Source organism: Odocoileus virginianus, chromosome 33 (assembly GCF_023699985.2).
Source record: "Odocoileus virginianus isolate 20LAN1187 ecotype Illinois chromosome 33, Ovbor_1.2, whole genome shotgun sequence".
Lineage (NCBI taxonomy): Eukaryota > Metazoa > Chordata > Mammalia > Artiodactyla > Cervidae > Odocoileus > Odocoileus virginianus.
The window spans coordinates 21,783,046-21,799,459 of NC_069706.1; the positions used below are offsets into that span (position 1 = coordinate 21,783,046).

The 16,414-nt window shown below is 45.4% G+C and overlaps 1 protein-coding gene and 1 long non-coding RNA gene across 4 annotated transcripts in view; one reads left to right on the forward strand and one right to left on the reverse strand.

Annotated features, from left to right (window-relative positions):
• Positions 1-8,363: 8,363 nt before the first annotated feature.
• LOC110125161 (uncharacterized) lies at positions 8,364-8,978 on the reverse strand. Its single transcript, XR_002309987.2, has 2 exons — positions 8,685-8,978; positions 8,364-8,609 (listed from the first exon to the last, which is right to left on the reverse strand). It is a non-coding gene; the product is annotated as an uncharacterized lncRNA (long non-coding RNA).
• A 176-nt stretch (positions 8,979-9,154) lies between these two features.
• LCMT1 (leucine carboxyl methyltransferase 1) overlaps positions 9,155-16,414 on the forward strand; it is a 65,230-nt gene continuing 57,970 nt past the window's right edge. Inside the window, exon 1 of one of the 3 annotated variants that reach the window (XR_011485470.1) lies at positions 9,155-9,408. Coding sequence is in view for 1 of the 3 variants with exons in the window: in XM_070461067.1 (XP_070317168.1) it covers positions 9,302-9,408 (107 nt within the window). In the remaining 2 variants the exon portion in view is untranslated. Of the gene's footprint in view, positions 9,420-16,414 lie in introns of all 3 variants that reach the window. The other 2 variants (XM_070461067.1, XR_011485472.1) reach the window with 2 other exon arrangements.

Below are 16,414 nucleotides of genomic sequence, written 5' to 3' on the forward strand. Positions count from 1 at the left end.
TTCCCTTTTTGTTGTAGAAGAAAAGGGATCTAGCTTTGCAGTTAAAGTCTAATTGCTCCATTGTGCCCCAGAAACTATCCGCTCAGATTTTTTCAAAGACTTCATTCCATTGATTTTCCTTCTGGCCTTATCTTGTGCCTGTCTCTTTCCCCTAAGCTTCAGGGCCTGTCCAAGTCATTCCAGCAAGCAATCCTTACCTTTCTGCTCTTTTAGCTACCACCATCTCTCTCTACCTTTCACAACAAAGCTTCTGAAAAAAATTCTTTACTCCTCCCCACCATCTCATTTCTCACTGACTTTTTAAAAACTTCTTTTATTTGTGGCTGTGCTTGGTCCTCATGCTGTGCGGGCTTTCTCTAGTTGTGGAGAGCGGGGCTACTCTCTAGTTGCAATGCTCCAGCTTCTCGTTGCAGTGGCTTCTCTTGTTGCCGAGCACAGGCTCTAGGACATGCGAGTTTCAGTAGCATCTTCCCAGACCAGGGATCGAACCTGCGACCCTTGCATTAGCAGGTAGATTCTTACTCACTCTGCTACCAAGGAAGTCCTCATGGACTTCTTTTTGAAAGCACCACAAAAATCTTGTCTCAATGTCCCAGGTATTTTCTAATGCATTAGAAAGTAGTCTTCTTATTTCCCTAAACTCTCAGTGCGTGGTGGTGGTTTAGTCGCTAAGTTGTGTCCGACTCTCGTGATCCCATGAACTGTAGCCTGCCAGGCTCCTCTGTCCATGGGATTTTCCAGGCAAGAATACTGGAGTGGTTTGCCATTTCCTTCTAATGTTTTAGAAAGCAGTCTTCTTATTTCCCTAAACTCTCAGTGATATCTGGTAAATGTTAGCCCCATCTTCATTCTTAAAAGTTCTCTCCACCTTCTTTCCTTTGGAGATGCTACTCTCCTTAAGTTCCTTTCTTAACATCAGGCTCTTCTTTCTCTGCTTCCTCTGTGACTTCTTCTTTGGATCACTTTTTTTTTTTTTAACTTTTTATATTGTATTGGGGTATAGCCAATTAACAATGTTTTAGTTTCAGGTGAAGAGCAAAGGGACCCAGCCACACATATGCATGTATTCAATCTCCCACAAATTCTCCTCCCATTCAGACTGCCACCTAACACTGGGCAGAGCTCCCTGGGCTCTACAGCAGGGTCTTTGGACCACTTCTTGATGGGTATGTTCTCTAAGGTACCACTGTCAGCTAACTGCACCTTCTCACTCTCCCTGTGGTCTCAGGGCAAGCTCATCCCCTCGACTTTCACCTGGACGCTGCTGATGACTTCTGAATGCCTATGTTTGACCTCCCCTTCTCCTGACTCCACACTGAATTATCTGATTGTCTGCTGGACAACTTTGTCACATTGTCCGTGGGCTTCTCAAAATCAATGTGTCCAAAAGGGAACTCAGGATCTTCCTTCAGAATCCTCCTCCGTTCCTTGTACATCTCCTAAAACCTGTGTCCATGTTGTCACCCAAGCAAGAGGCATCAGAGTTATGATTGATCTTTCTGTCTCCCCTGCTCCATATCCAATCAACTACCAGAAAGCCCTCAATTCCTTCCTTTCCTGTCTCTTCCATGACCTAGTACAAGACCAGGCTCCTCACTGGTCTTCCTGGTGCCACTCCTGGGTTTCCTTGAGTCCATTTTGCAGACATCGGTCAAGCTGAACTTTCTAACATAAAGATCTGATAATACTTCCCAGCTTTAAATTACCTTAGGGGTCCCTACTGCCTGGAGCCAAACTTTAACAAAGTAACCAAAGCAACCTTACTTCCTACTCCTCAACCAGCCACAGGCCACCCTGCAGCTATATGTGACTTCTTGCAAACCCAGACAGACTATTACCCAAATAACTTCAAGCCCACGGGCTTGATCATAGCAGGATAATGCTTCCCAAAGAGTGCAGATCAAAGAAGTGTCTCATTTACTTCCTTGGGAAGGGCATTCCCACTCCAAAGTTATGGCGAAGGCCCAACACTGAACAGATAAGCCCTCCAGCAGTTTATACGTCACATATACTCATAGCCCAGGGAAGGACATGGCGACACCATATAGGGCCACAGAGGCTGCACTTGGGAAAAGAGTGAACAAGCAGGGGTTTGAGAGGGAGGACTTTGGAGGAACAAGAGATTGGCGGCATCTTTAATTCCCGCTCAGGAGGGTTGTTTGAATGAGTTCACAGGCTGGCAGGGAACTGGAGGCTGCTCTTGGGGATAAACTGTGCCTGGTCCCTGTGATAAGGAGAGTGGCTTGGCTAAGGGGCCCTTACCTGTGGGAGCAGAAAGGGAGGAGGGGAGTTTGAAGTCAGGTCATTTGAAGCCCTCTGATTTGATCAGATGTCAAGGCAAAACACTTAACACTTGCTTTTACAGCTTTATACCACAATTGACTGTTTGATACCTTGGCATCAATTTATTTACTTTTTAAAGATTTTTTTTTTGATGTGGACTATTTTTAAAAGTTTTTATTGAATTAAAAAAAAAAGTTTTTATTGAATTTGTTGGGATATCGCTTCTGTTTCATGTTTTGGGTTTTTGGCCGTGAATCATGTGGGATCTTAGTTTCCCAGCCAGGGATTGATCCCATACTCCCTGCATTAGAAAGTGAAGTCTTAACCGCTGGACCACTGGGGAAGCCCCTTGACATCAGTTTAAACCTTGCTGACAATGAAACTTTTAGGTAGTAGGTGAAGCCCTTTCCTAGGCAGTGAAGTTGGTGCTTGACCCAAGAGGAAGAGATGGTCCTCTACGACATAAAGTGTCTGAACTCACTGATATTCACTCAGTTGATCCCAAAGGGCCTGAGGGAGACGTGACATCTTCCAGCTCCATGGCATCTGGCAATAGACTGATGACTGGAGGCCATGCCCACCTACAAGTAAGATGTGGTAGATGGCCCAGGTTTGGCTTCATCCTGTATCGAGGAGGCCTTGCTACCCACGCTGAGCTTGGGGACCCATACCTTTGCTCCTTTATCAAGGAATAATGGGCAGCTGGGTATGGAAACTCAGGGTCTGGGAGAGACAGTTTCCAATGTGTAGCCAGCATTTCCTGCTCTGATGGTATCTGATACAGGGCCAAAGAGGGCAATTTCTTGCATCAGAAGCCCAAAGATGATTTATAGACAACATGGGCAGTCCAGAGACTCTAGGAAGCAAGAGGGGAAGTTGCTAAAGCCTCTTCACTGAAGGAGTCTCTGAGGGCCTGTTGATTTTAGGTTCTAGAGCCTGTTGTTGGAGGGGTCTCCACTTAAGGTGGGCTCATTTTAAAGTAACAGCATAAATGGGCTTAAGTAAAATTTGTGAACAAGGGATATGTTTCCTCCAGAATCCAAAAAGGACTAAAAGATGTTGGACTCGAGTGTCCTTAACAAGTGTGTCAAACAAATGTTTGCAAAGGAGGATGTCATAAAGATAATGTCATCCCTCACATATATACCATTGACATGCATGTGTGTTGTGACCCTACGGACTGTAGCCCACCAGGCTCCTCTGTCCATGGAATTCTTCAGGCAAGAATACCTGAGTGAGTTGCCATTTCCTTCTCCAGGGGATCTTCCTGATTCAGGGACTGAACCTGGTTCTCTTATGTCTTCTGCATTGGCAGGTGGGTTTTTTTTTTTTTTTTAACCATAAGTGGCACCTGAGAAGCCCACACTATTGATGCTATGTATAAAATAGACAACTGATGGGGACATACTTAAGTTACTGTGGGGAACTGAATGGGGGGGGGGAATCCAAAAGGGAAGAGAGAGCTGTTTCGGGACCCTGTGGGTAACAAGGTGCAAATATACTGTGCTCCTTTGGAGATGACGGCAAACTGGTTGAGAGGATGTTGGAATCGGCATTGAATGAAACCTAGCAACCAAACCTATAATTAGCAAAATATTTAGCATATTTAAATTTAGGTGTTTTAGGGCTTCCCAGGTGGTGCTAGTGGTAAAGAACCTACCTGCCAATGCAGGAGACATAAGTGATGCTGGTTAGATCCTGGGTTGGGAAGATGAGGAGAGCATCGCAACCCACTGTAGTATTCTTGCCTGGAGAATCCCATGGACAGAGGGACCAGGAGGGCTACAGTCCATAGTGTTGCCAAGAGTCAGACACGACTGAAGCGACTTAGCAGCAGCAGGTGTTTTAAGGGTACCTGGGATTTGTTTTAATCAGGTGTGGTAAGACACAGAGATATAGAAATGAAAGAAGATTTTAATGCCTACCGATTCTGAGAAACAGGAGGCCCAGCTCACCAGGGAGGGCCACTTGGGGAAGCACCAGGGTCCATCAGGAGGCGGAGGGAGCAAGGAGCAGACTGGGGCAAGAGTCTTTCTCATGGTTTCCATGGGTGAGGTGAGGCGGGGCAAGCAGCTTTAGGATTGGCTAGTTTGAATCATCTCTGTGGGCGCTGGGACACAGTGGTGTCCCTAGTTGTCTGGTATCTGTCTCTGGGGTAATTAGAGCAGAGGGATAGTGGTCCTGATTGTAACAGCCCCACAGAGGAGGTGGTTGTGAGCGTGGGCTCTGGATGGCCAGTTTACATGTGAAAGGTACACTCACAGGTGAGTTGTTTGCTATCTCTAGGGATCAGCTAACCCTTGCAGGGCAGTTCCTGCAAGAGGAGCAAGGCCTCAGATGTCAAAGCATTAAATACAGGAACTAGAAAGCATGGTTATTACACTAGGTGTAACTGTAATTTGATGCGTTAGTATAAAGTCCATGAAAGTTTGCCAACTGTTGCATTTTAGCAGATGTTAAAGTTAGTCCCAAACCTACATTGCAGATGCACAAAAGCCAATCAACTCCCTTTATGTTTTTGCCATAAAAGGTATTTTTAGTAAATTTTGGTTTTCCATTTGGGTCAAATGGTGAATTTTTGTTTAATTGAATCTTTTGGTACCTCCCCCTGTATCTAGGTTTCTTTCATTCATTCTTTTTTTTTGGTCACTGGATATACTTGAGGGGAGAGGGTCTTTTTCGAAAAATTTTTGGCCACACCCCACAGCATGCAGAACCTGTTTCCCAACCAGGGATTGAAGCCGTGCTGGAGGGCAGAGTCCTAACCACTGGATCACCAGGGAAGTTCCGAGGTTGGGGCAGGGGTGTCTTTTTTACCCTGCTCACATTTATTTATTTATCCATTTTCCCTACAGAGAGTCTCTCAGATCAGTATTTTCAGGATTAGGGCCTCTCTCATAACAATGGCTATACAGTTTAGCAACCTGGACTTAAGTCAGGTTTGAATTAATCCCTTCATTGCGACACAGGGCCACCACTAATGTTTTTGCTCATAACCCCGATGACGGATTTTGTGCCACACCGGTGTAGGCAGCAGGGAGTCAGTGAAAGATCACAGCCCCGAAGCGGGTGGGTCAAAACCATCTTCTGCTGCAGCCCTACCTCTTCCCCCAAGTGTGCCGTTCCCCCAAGCCCCAGAAACACAGTGTCTCAGGACATTTTTGATTTCTTACCCTCGAACGTCACAGGTTTTTGTTTCTGTCCAATCACAAGTGGTGCAGAGCTTCTGGGTGGTTATGGGGAAAGAACGCTGGATGGCAGGCCCTGTAGAAGACTATTCCCTCCCTCCAGAAAATGCCAGTCCATCTCCACAGTGTTAGAATCCACATCCAGTAAGATCATTTTGTCTATGGGCTGGGTGGGGACCTCAAGCCCTAGACGACAAGATCAGTCCTTTGGCGTGCTGGTAAGTAACAATGGGAAGCAAAACTCACAGGTGTTGATTGGGAGTTTTGCACTGAGAGAGCAGTTGAATATCAATGACCCTTTCCCCCTACTTTTTTTTTTTTTAATTGGTTCTCGGAGCATGAACTGCCATGGATGTGCACCTCCAAACCCTCGGGGGTCAGGAGAGCACGCAACAATCCCACGAGAAGTTGCAGCACAAGAGATGAGCAAAGTCACTACCTTTGCCTGAACAGCAGTGACTCAGGAGTCAATCAAGTGGTCATTCTTAAATCTTCCTGAGGTCGTGGCCTCCTTCCTTTCTACAAACAACACAAAGATTCATCCCCAGAACTACAAACACAAGCGCCCTGGGGTGGGGGGGGGCACTACTTTCCCAAACAGAGTCCCTATGACTGCCCTAAGCAGCCAGTGATGGTCATCAGGCTAGACACAGTAAGCGAAGTGCTGTGGAACTCTAGCATCCATCAGTTAGGACTTTATGTTGTTTCTGATCTCAAGTAGGAGCCTCAGTGACCACTTGCCAGACACAAGCCACACTCGATGGCACCTCACTCTGGGATGTAGTCAATTAATAACAATAGTTTCTGCCTAGTTGGCCAGCATAAGACCACAGAGTGGAAAGAGATAGCAAAATCCATCTGAGATAACAGAACATGAGCTAAAGCCCAAGCTGGCCAACAACTGGCACTTACATCCAAGATAGTAACTGTTGCCTTGCAAACCAGTTAACCAGCAAAGGAGCCCATAGTTAAAGCTAACGAGGTGTCCTCAATTGAGTTAGACCATCCTATTTGTGATGCAAATTGTTTTACTTCTTCATTGGGGAAAGAGAGATTCCAACCCTAGGTTAGTGGGGTTGGCTAACACTCAACATTCGACCCCAAAAGATGGGATGGACAGCAGTTTATGAGCCACATTTACCTACAGCCCAGGGGAAGATACCACATATCATGCAGGGCCACACAGAGGGTTGCACTTGGGAACAGAATGAACAAGCAGGGGCTTGGGAGGCAGACTTTGTAATACCAAAGAATGGGGATGAGCCCTGGTTCCTGCCTATTTGAATAATTCAGCGGGCTGAACAGAACTGAAGTCTGCTACTTGGGAATGAGTAGGCACTGTGTCTGGTTCCTATGATAAGAAGGATAATATGGCTAGGGGAACTTTACGTGTGGGAGAAGATGGTGTGGGGAATTGCAGTTAAGCCATTTGAGGCCCTCTCAACTTTACTAGGGAGAAGGCAATGGCAACCCACTCCAGTACTCTTGCCTGGAAAATCCCATGGACGGAGGAGCCTGGTAGGCTGCAGTCCATGGGGTCTCTAGGAGTTAGACATGAATGAGCAACTTCACTTTCACTTTTCATTTTAGTGCATTGGAGAAGGAAATGGCAACCCACTCCAGTGTTCTTGCCTGGAGAATCCCAGGGACGGGGGAGCCTGGTGGGCTGCCGTTTATGGGGTTGCACAGAGTCGGACACGACTGCAGCGACTTAGCAGCAGCAGCAACTTTACTAGATGTTAAAACAGCTCTCACTATTGAATCTTAGGACTTACCTGGCAGTCCAGTGGTTATGTCTCTGAGCTTCTACAGCAGGGGGCATGGGTTCAATTCCTAGTCGGGGAACTAAGATCCTGTATGCTGTGAGAGTGAGTGAGTGAGTGAAAGTCACTCAGTTGTGTCTCTTTGCGACCTCATGAACTGTACAGTCCATGGGATTCTCCAGGCCAGAATACTGGGGAGGGTAGCCTTTCCCTTCTCCAGGGGATCTTCCCAACCCAGGGATTGAACCTAGGTCTCCCACACTGCAGGCAGATTCTTTACCAGCTGAGCTACAAGGGAAGCCCTGTATGCTATGAGGTACAACAAAAACAAGAAAAAACAATAGAACTCTTAATTGCAGGACTCATGCCACAAGAAGTTATTAAAAAGTAATTGAGTTCAATAATGTCACAGGATACAAAATAAACACAACCATCAATGGTATTTCTAGATACTAGCAATGAACATGTGGATACCAAAAATTACAATACATTTACAATTGCTAATTAAAATAATCAAGTGTAAATCTAACAAAGTGTGTCCAGGATCTGAATACTGAAAACTCTACAACACTGATAAAATAAATCAAAGGTCTAAATAAATGCAGAGATATGCCATGGTCATGAATTTGAAGACAAAACATAGTAAAAGGTTAATTCTCCCCAAATTGATAGATTTAATGTAATTCCTATCAAAACCCAGTATGCCTTTTTTCCTAGATATAGACAAGATTAATCTAAAATTTTATGGAAAGATAAGGGAACTAGAATAGCCAAAACACCTTTGAAAAAATAATAAAATAAAATGGGAGCAGTCAGTCCACTGTTTTAACACATTATTAATGTATATCTACAGTAACCAGGACTGTGTAGTATTTGCAGAGACATAGATACATGAATCAGTGAACACAGAACCCAGAAATAGTCCCACACAAATGTGCTGAACTAATTTTTGAGAAAGGTGTGAAAGTAGTTCAAAGGAGGAAAGACAGACTTTTCAATAGGCTACAGCTATGACATTATGGGCCAAAAACTTGGAATACTGGGCCAGTGAAGAACGAACATAATGGTTTCATTGACGTTCTATTAGGTGGTGATGGGTAGGGAGAAATAATGTACACTCAGCTCAGGATGAAAGCTCCAAGTGCTGGATAATGGTTTATTTCATCTTTCTGAATTCAGCTTCTTCTGATTGATTAGCGTCACAGGTTCTGGTGATGTTCCCATAAGCTCCCACACTGCAAAGCCAGGTCACCCCTAACTGAGCACACAGTCCTCCAGACTCCATGGGCCGTTCCAATAAGCATCTTTCTCAGGCAATATGAGATAGCAGGATGGCTCTCGGTAGCTCCAAAGGTACAGCCTCCTGTGTTCAAGTCTGCCGTAAAAGAGAGCTTTTTCTAGGTTTTGCGACTCCCATCCAACTCCTGGGATTCATTCTGATTGTACCAACCTGGTCACCACCACGACTTCACACACACACACTTGAAATGTAGCTAGGGTGATTTTGTGTGACTGGTGCGGAGTAGGCGCTCAATTTGTTGAGTTGCTGAATAAGACTGAGCCCCAACTCACTGTTAACACTGACACTTGTTTCCGGCTGGATTCTCTGTCCTTCGCCACAACGCTGAGGATCCTGCCAGCTCTTCCGCCCTGAGTTAATTACAGTTACAAAATTCCGTGATTAGCTGTGAGAAAACAGGTGGCCTCCCAAAGCAGCTAAGACTACACTTCCCGGAGAGCATTGCGGTACTCTCTTGCGTCAATTTCAGTTTCCTTTTCCCCTCAGGGAATTTCCGGGTTGTGTGGGCGGGGCCAAAGGAGTGACCCAATAGGCATCTCCTTAGGCTGAGGGGGTGGGAAATTGTCCAATGAGCATCTCCATAGAGAGGCCAATCAGCGGGAAACTGGGGTAGCCGCCGCGTGTGGCGTCACTAAGCTGCGCCAGCTGAGCTTGGTGGAGCCCAGCCCCTCTGCCCTGCCTATTCTCCCGCTCACTCTTTCCTCGGGCGTCCGTCGATCCGGTTTCCATGTCTCCGGTGGACGCACCACCCCGAAACCTCCACACCCATGGCTGCTAGCCTGAGGAGGCCCTCTTTCACCACCTGTTCTTCCCCTACCGACACTGACGACGAGGGCGTGCGCGGCACTTGCGAAGATGCTTCTATATGCAAGAGGTGCCTTCCCGGTGCGGGGTTAGGGGCCAGCATTCCGGGGGTCTGGGGCCTAGGTCGGGGATGCGGGCTGTGTCTAAGGAATACGCTTTTACGCCAAAAGGCATCGGTCAACTCGTGTGACATCTGTGAAATTCTCAGAGCAGGGATTCATCTACTTAACTTTTAATTATCCAACTTTTGGTGTTTGCCAGGCACTGTACAAGCCTGGGGTTTTTGTACCTGGGACATGGCGCCGAACCAGGCCGACATGGACTTGGCCTTCTCAGAGCCACATTTGTGTTGGAAACGCGTGAAGCAAGTAATAACTGCAGTTTTGATGGGTTATGAGAAGTGCAGGTCCTCCCTCTTTCATAGGTTACATTTCACTGGGACTTGTCATGATCCCCATTGTGCACCTGAAACTCAGGCCAGTTAATGGGGGAGATGACCTGTCCAGGGCCACTTAATTTTTGCGTGCAGCGCCAGTATTTTCCAGAACTGTTACCTGTGTGTTATGGGAGTCTACACTTTTAGGGGTGCGGTGAGGGCTGTGTGGGGGACGCTGTGAGCAGAGGTATGTGTCAAGTACCTGAAAGCATGAAGAAGAAAACATGAGGCTTGAGTGTATGTTACTCTTTCATTCATTCAACAGAAATTATTGATAGCTTACTTTGTGCCAGGCTTTTCCTTTTGGTTGGTAGGTATTCAGTGATTGAGAACAAAAGATGAACAAGATTGACATGGTGTCTGAACTCATCTGCCTGGTTGGAAAAGGCAGGAAGCAAGTAATTACTTAGGAAGTAGCATAATTACAATTTTGTGTTGTGTGCTGAGAAATACAGTGCACCATTAGAGTTTGTAATTTAGTTGATAATGTTTGAGCTGGAAACAGAAGACTTAAAAAAGGAAGAAAATGCATGTAGGAGGGAATTCAGGCAGAGCAAGGAAGGCTCATGGACTATTAGAGGAACTGAATAAATGCCTTGGAAGCTGGGGGGACTGAGTCCAGAAAACAGGTTTTGGGTTAGGACTTGTACTTTGTGTAGGTTCTTGGAGACAAAGCATAGTGATTCAGAACATTGACTCTGGAGCCAGACTGTCAGGCTGGTCCCAGCTGCGGAAACTTGTGCAGGCTACTAAACTACTTTCTGTTTCAATCTACTGATCTATAAAGTGGGGATGAAATAATATTCAGTCATCTGTAAAGTAAAGATGAAATAAGTTGCAATATTAGTAAAGCACTTAGAACAGTGTCCGGCATGTACTAGGTGTTAGTGGTGGTTGATTACATAAATAAATACATTCATAAGTATTAAAGGCCTGAAGGCAGTTCTTGGTGGAATTTGTGACATTAAATGAACTACACCCAACTTATTTCTTCTCTAGCTTTTGGTTGCTGATGACTACATCCGTAGCACTGTTGAATTAAAAGCAGTTTTTCTCATATTGGCTCCTGTCTGCTAAGAAAATCAGAAGTGTCTTCAGAATTACCAGAGAAAAATAAAACACTTTTCAAGAGCAAGTTAGGGTTAGGTTTACTTAATATCAATTGGTAATGATTGACTTATTTAATGTTTGTTGGTAACATTTGCTTGCTCAGGTGTGTGCTAAGTTGCTTCACTCGTGTCTGTCTCTTTGTGACCCCAATTCTGTAGCCCACCAGGCTCCTCTGTCCCTGGGATTTTCCAGGCAAGAATACTGGAATGGGTTGCCATGCCCTCCTCCAGGGGATCTTCCTGACCCAGGGATTGAACCTACTGTCTCTTAGGTCTCCTGCATTGACAGTGGGGTTCTTTACAACTAGCACTACCTGGAAAGTCTGGCCAACTTGCTTACTTAAAGCTAATTAGCTACTATATATAAGATAACTAATAAGAACCTAGTTTATAGCACAGGAAACTACTCAATACTCCATAATGACCTTTATGGGAAAAGAATCTAAAAAAGAGTGGATATATGTATATATATAACTGGTTCACTTTGCTGTAATAGCAGAAACTAATGCAACATTATAAACCAACCATATTCCAATAAAAATGATTTTTAAAGCAAATTAGCTATAAAATAGTTCAGACACAAAAAGTACAGAGAAATAATGTAACTAGAGCATGTCTTTCCTTGTCTCTCTCTTGGATAGTTTTATAGTTTCAGCTCTTCTCTGCTTCGGATTTTAGCGCCCTCAGTGTTCTTCAGCCATCTCAACATTGTAGAGAAAGTTTGGGTTTGGAACTGCAGAGAATCTAAGGCAGTGATTCCCAGCCTGAACTGCACACCAGCATAGACCGTGGAGCTTTTAAAACATATGCAGTTACTTGGGCCCAACTCTGGATCCACTGAAGCAGAAACGTCTCAGATGGGTCTTGGTTCTATAAAAACCAGACCTGTTTACCATCTGGATGCATTTCTTCAGAGCCTTTTTTTCTTTTTGCACCAGGTTTTCTCTCATCTGGAAAAAACATGGGATGAGATGGTGAGAATCCATAAGTTAATGTTTTAAAAACATTTTGCAGGATTCAAGGACTTTCAAAGTCTGATACTGTGACTTGCATCTTCCCTGTAATGTTTAGAAGCCTTAAGTCTTGTCACAAATTCATCTTGTTAATAGGGATTCCTTGTGTGAATTGTGGGCATGTTACTGTCTTTTCTGCCTCAGTTTCCTCATCTTGAAAATGAGGATAGTAATGGTCACTGGCCTTTTGGATGGAAAGATTAAGGATTAAATGAGGTCATATAGAGGTTAGCACAGGATCTGGCATGAAGAAAAGCCTAAAATAAATTCTTATTGCTAGTTTTAATTTGCCTCCAGTCTGAATGTTAGTTTTTTTTCTTCTTTTTTTTTTCTCCCAATTATTTTTATTAGTTGGAGGCTAATTACTTTACAGTATTGTAGTGGTTTTTGCCATACATTGACATGAATCAGTCATGGATTTACATGTGTTCCCCATCCCCATCCCCCCTCCCGCCTCCCTCTCCATCCCATCCCTCTGGGTCATCCCAGTGCACCAGCCCCAAGCACTTGTCTCATGCATCCAGCCTGGACTGGCGATCTGTTTCACACTTGATAATATACATGTTTTGATGCTGTTCTCTCGAGATCATCCCACCCTCACCTTCTCCCATAGAGTCCAAAAGTCTGTTCTATACATCTGTGTCTCTTTTTCTGTCTTGCATATAGGGTTATCGTTACCATCTTTCTAAATTCCATATATATGCGTTAGTATACTGTATTGGCATTTATGAATGTTATTTGTTTGACGTTACTGAAATAGCTGTGGGTCCGACTGGTTCCCTCCATCCTGAGTTACAGCTGTGAGATCCCTAAAATCATGTTCAAAAAGCCAGTTAGCTCCCCAGGGCTCCGACAGTTCTGTTCTTTCTTTTTTAAAAAAAATTTATTTATTTGGCTGCACTGGGTATTAGTTGTGGCATGCCGGATCTTTCATTGCAACATACAGGCTCTTCATTGCAGTGCAGATTCTCTAGTTGTGGCTCATGGGCTTCATTGCTGTGTGCAATGTAGGATCTTAGTTCCCCAACCAGGGATCAAACCGTTAGTACCTCTGCATTGGAAGGTGGATTCTTAACCACTGGTCTACCAGGGAAGTCCCTGTTGTTTCTGTTTTAATTTGCTCCCTTCTTTGGTATAGAGCCCTTCTGTGGCTAATAATGCTGTCCTTGGTCTTAGCTGTTTGTTGTGAGAATTAAACGTGCAGTGCCTCCAACAGCGCTTGGTACATAGTAGGTGTTCAAAACTGGTAGTCATCAGCATCATCCCATTGTCCCCGGTCTTCATCGACGTCACTACCACAGACTCTATCCCTCTTCCAGTCCAATAGTTAGAGCTCTTCTGTTCAGGTATACTAGGCTTATGCCTAAGAATCCCATCTGATTCAACAGCTATCTATAAAGCACTTAGCGTTCTTGCTAACTTACCCCAACTCCCCATTCCTCCTCTCCTATCTCCCACTTCATGCTGTGCCCCTCAGTCAGTTTCCCACTCTTGTTTACCTTTAACCCCCAGCCCCCTCCTGCAGCCCCTCCTGAGTCCTTTGAAATTACTACTCTGATCACCAGCCAGCTCTATTTCCTTAGCCTTTCTTTAGTCATTCCCTCCCTGTTTTTGCACCCTGGTCCTTCCCCGGGGGCATTGTTTACTTAAAGCCAAGTCACGCTTCTGTTTTCTCATACCCTGTCTGTCCTAGCATCGTGTGCGTGCTTAGTCACTTCAGTCATATCCGACTCTGCGACCCTATGGACTGTGGCCTGCCAGGCTCCTCTGTCAATGGTATCCTCCAGGCAAGAGTACTGGAGTGGGTTGCCATTTCCTTCTCCAGGGTCGTAGCATTAGGATGGTCAAAATTTATGTCCTTACTGCCCTTTGTCTCCTCCCCCCATTTCTTTGAGACCCATGATCCCAGCATCCTCTCCTCCATATTACTGTTTTCTGTCTGTTTGCTGGTCACTCACCTAATTCCTTGACGACTTGGGCACCTGGCCCACAAGCCTTCCTCTGCCTCAGTTCATGCCATCATCCTAGTTGACTTTCTGGTGTGTGTGCAGGACCCACCCTATAGGCGGGGTGCTTGTTTTCTTGAACACCTAGCCTGCAGTGATTACCTCTGCTCATTCACCTCTATTGCCATTCCTGCCATAATCCCCTGGATTTCCAGGTGCTGTGTATACCGCCTCACAGATGAACAGTGCAGCACCCTCCAACTGCAGTCTCTCTTTAGCATGCTTGATCAGTTATTTCTGCTCTGCCTTCAAAACCTCAGGACGTCCACGGTTTTCTCCAGCCTTTAGATGCTTCCCTGTAGGCTCCTACCTGTCAGTTGAGCTCAGAGTTCATAGTCCATTCCCTGGTAATTCTCTTGGCAGTGCGTTTATCTCCCTTGCCCTTCATCCTAGTAAACCTCAGACCCTGGATTGAACCAGACTCTCCATTTCCACCGTGAATACTGATGGTAGAAATCACACAGCAGGGCAACTTGGCCCTGTGTGGATTCGTGTCAGCCAGCCTCTTCTGTACCCTTACAGAGCTGACTCATTCATTCCAGTATGATTCTTTGGCTAGCTCCCTTTCCCACTCTCCGGAGACTTAAATCAGACATTTTTCACTTTCCTCCAACTTTTGATTTACTCCACCTTTCCTTCATCCTCAAGATAACCAGGGTGATGCCAGGGTATTGCTTCACAGAAAGTGGAAGCCTTCAGATTGGCACTCAGTTAACTTCCCTCCTGGAAACTTCACCATCCTCTCCTACCATGAGAGTTGTCAGTGTCCTCTAGTAGAGAACGTTAGAAATATATCTAATTTAGTTAAACAGGGTTTTTTTTCTTTTAATTCGAGTATAGCTGCTTTCAAAATCACTGCAGATGGTGACTGCAGCCATGAAATAAAAAGACGCTTACTCCTTGGAATAAAAGTTATGACCAACCTAGACAGCATATTAAAAAGCAGAGACATTACTTTGTCAACAAAGGTCCATCTAGTCAAGGCTATGGTTTTTCTAGTGGTCATGTATGGATGTGAGGGTTGGACTATAAAGAAAGCTTAGCACCGAAGAATTGATGCTTTTGAACTGTAGTGTTGGTGAAGACTCTTGAGAGTCCCTCGGACTGCAAGGAGATCCAACCAGTCCATCCTAAAGGAGATCAGTCCTGGGTGATCATTGGAAGGACTGATGTTGAAGCTGAAACTCTAGTACTTTGGCCACCTGATGCAAAGAGCTGACTCATTGGAAAAGATCCTGATGCTGGGAAAGATTGAGGAGGGGACGACAGAGGGTGAGATGTTTGGATGGCATCACCGACTCAGTGGACATGGGTTTGGGTAGACTCTAGGAGTTGATGACTGAAAGGGAGACCTGGCGTGCTGCGGTTCATGGGGTCGCAAATAGCCGGACACGACTGAGACACTGAACTGAACTGAACTGAGCTGAAGCGATAGCTGCTTTAGGGGCTTTCCAGGTGGGTCAATGATAGACAACCTGCCTGCAATGCAGGAGACGCAGGTAGACTTGGGTTCGATCCCTATGTCAGGATGATCCTCTGGAGGAGAAACTGGCAACCCACTTCAGTATTCTTGCTGGGAAAATCCCATGGACAGAGGAGCCTGGCAGGCTACAGCCCTTGGGGTTGCAGAGTTGGACACAGTTGAGTGCACATGCGCACACACATAGTAGCTTTGCACTGTTGTGTTGGTTTCTGCTGTTGCACGTGGTGAATCAGACATTGTATATATGCATCCCTTCTTTTTTGTATTTCCTTCCTGTTTAGATCACCGCAGAGCGCTGAGTAGAGTTCCCTGTATACAGTGGGTTCTCATTATTTGTCTGTTTTATGCATAGTGGGGTCTGTATGCCAGTCTCCTAACTCATCCCACCCCCTCTTCCCACCTTGATGTCCATATGTTTGATCCCTATATTTGTATCTTTCTGCTTTGCATATAGGTTCATCTCTACTATTTTTCTAGATTCCTAATGTATTCATTAATATACGGTGTTTATTTTTCTTTCTGACTTAATCACTGTGTATGACAGTCTCTAGGTCTGTCCACATCTCTGCAAATGGCACAATTTTGTTCCTTTTTATGGTCAACAGATTTAATGATTCATTCTCACAAGGGAGCGCTCACCTCTTGGGGAGCTTTGGGGTCTCTCCATAAGGGGTGTTAGAAAGAACTTACAGGATTTAGGCTTTGGTTGGATAATTTGCTTGGGGAGAGGGGCTTTCAAGGAAGCAGGGATTTGCCCAGGATTAGGCGCTCACAGGAGGCAGAGACAGTTCTGTGGTTGCGTAGGTAGATCAGAAGGCGGTGTGACAGACTTCCCCAGTGGTGCAGTGGATAAGAGTCCACCCGCCAAGGCAGGGGACATGGGTTTGATCCCTGCTCTGGGAAGATCCCACGTGCTGAGGAACAAGTAAGCCTGGGTGCCACAACTCCGGAAGGCCGCACACATGGAGCGCTGCAGCCGGAGGAGCCACTTCGAGGAGAAGCCCGAGCTTCGCATCCGAGAGCAGCCCC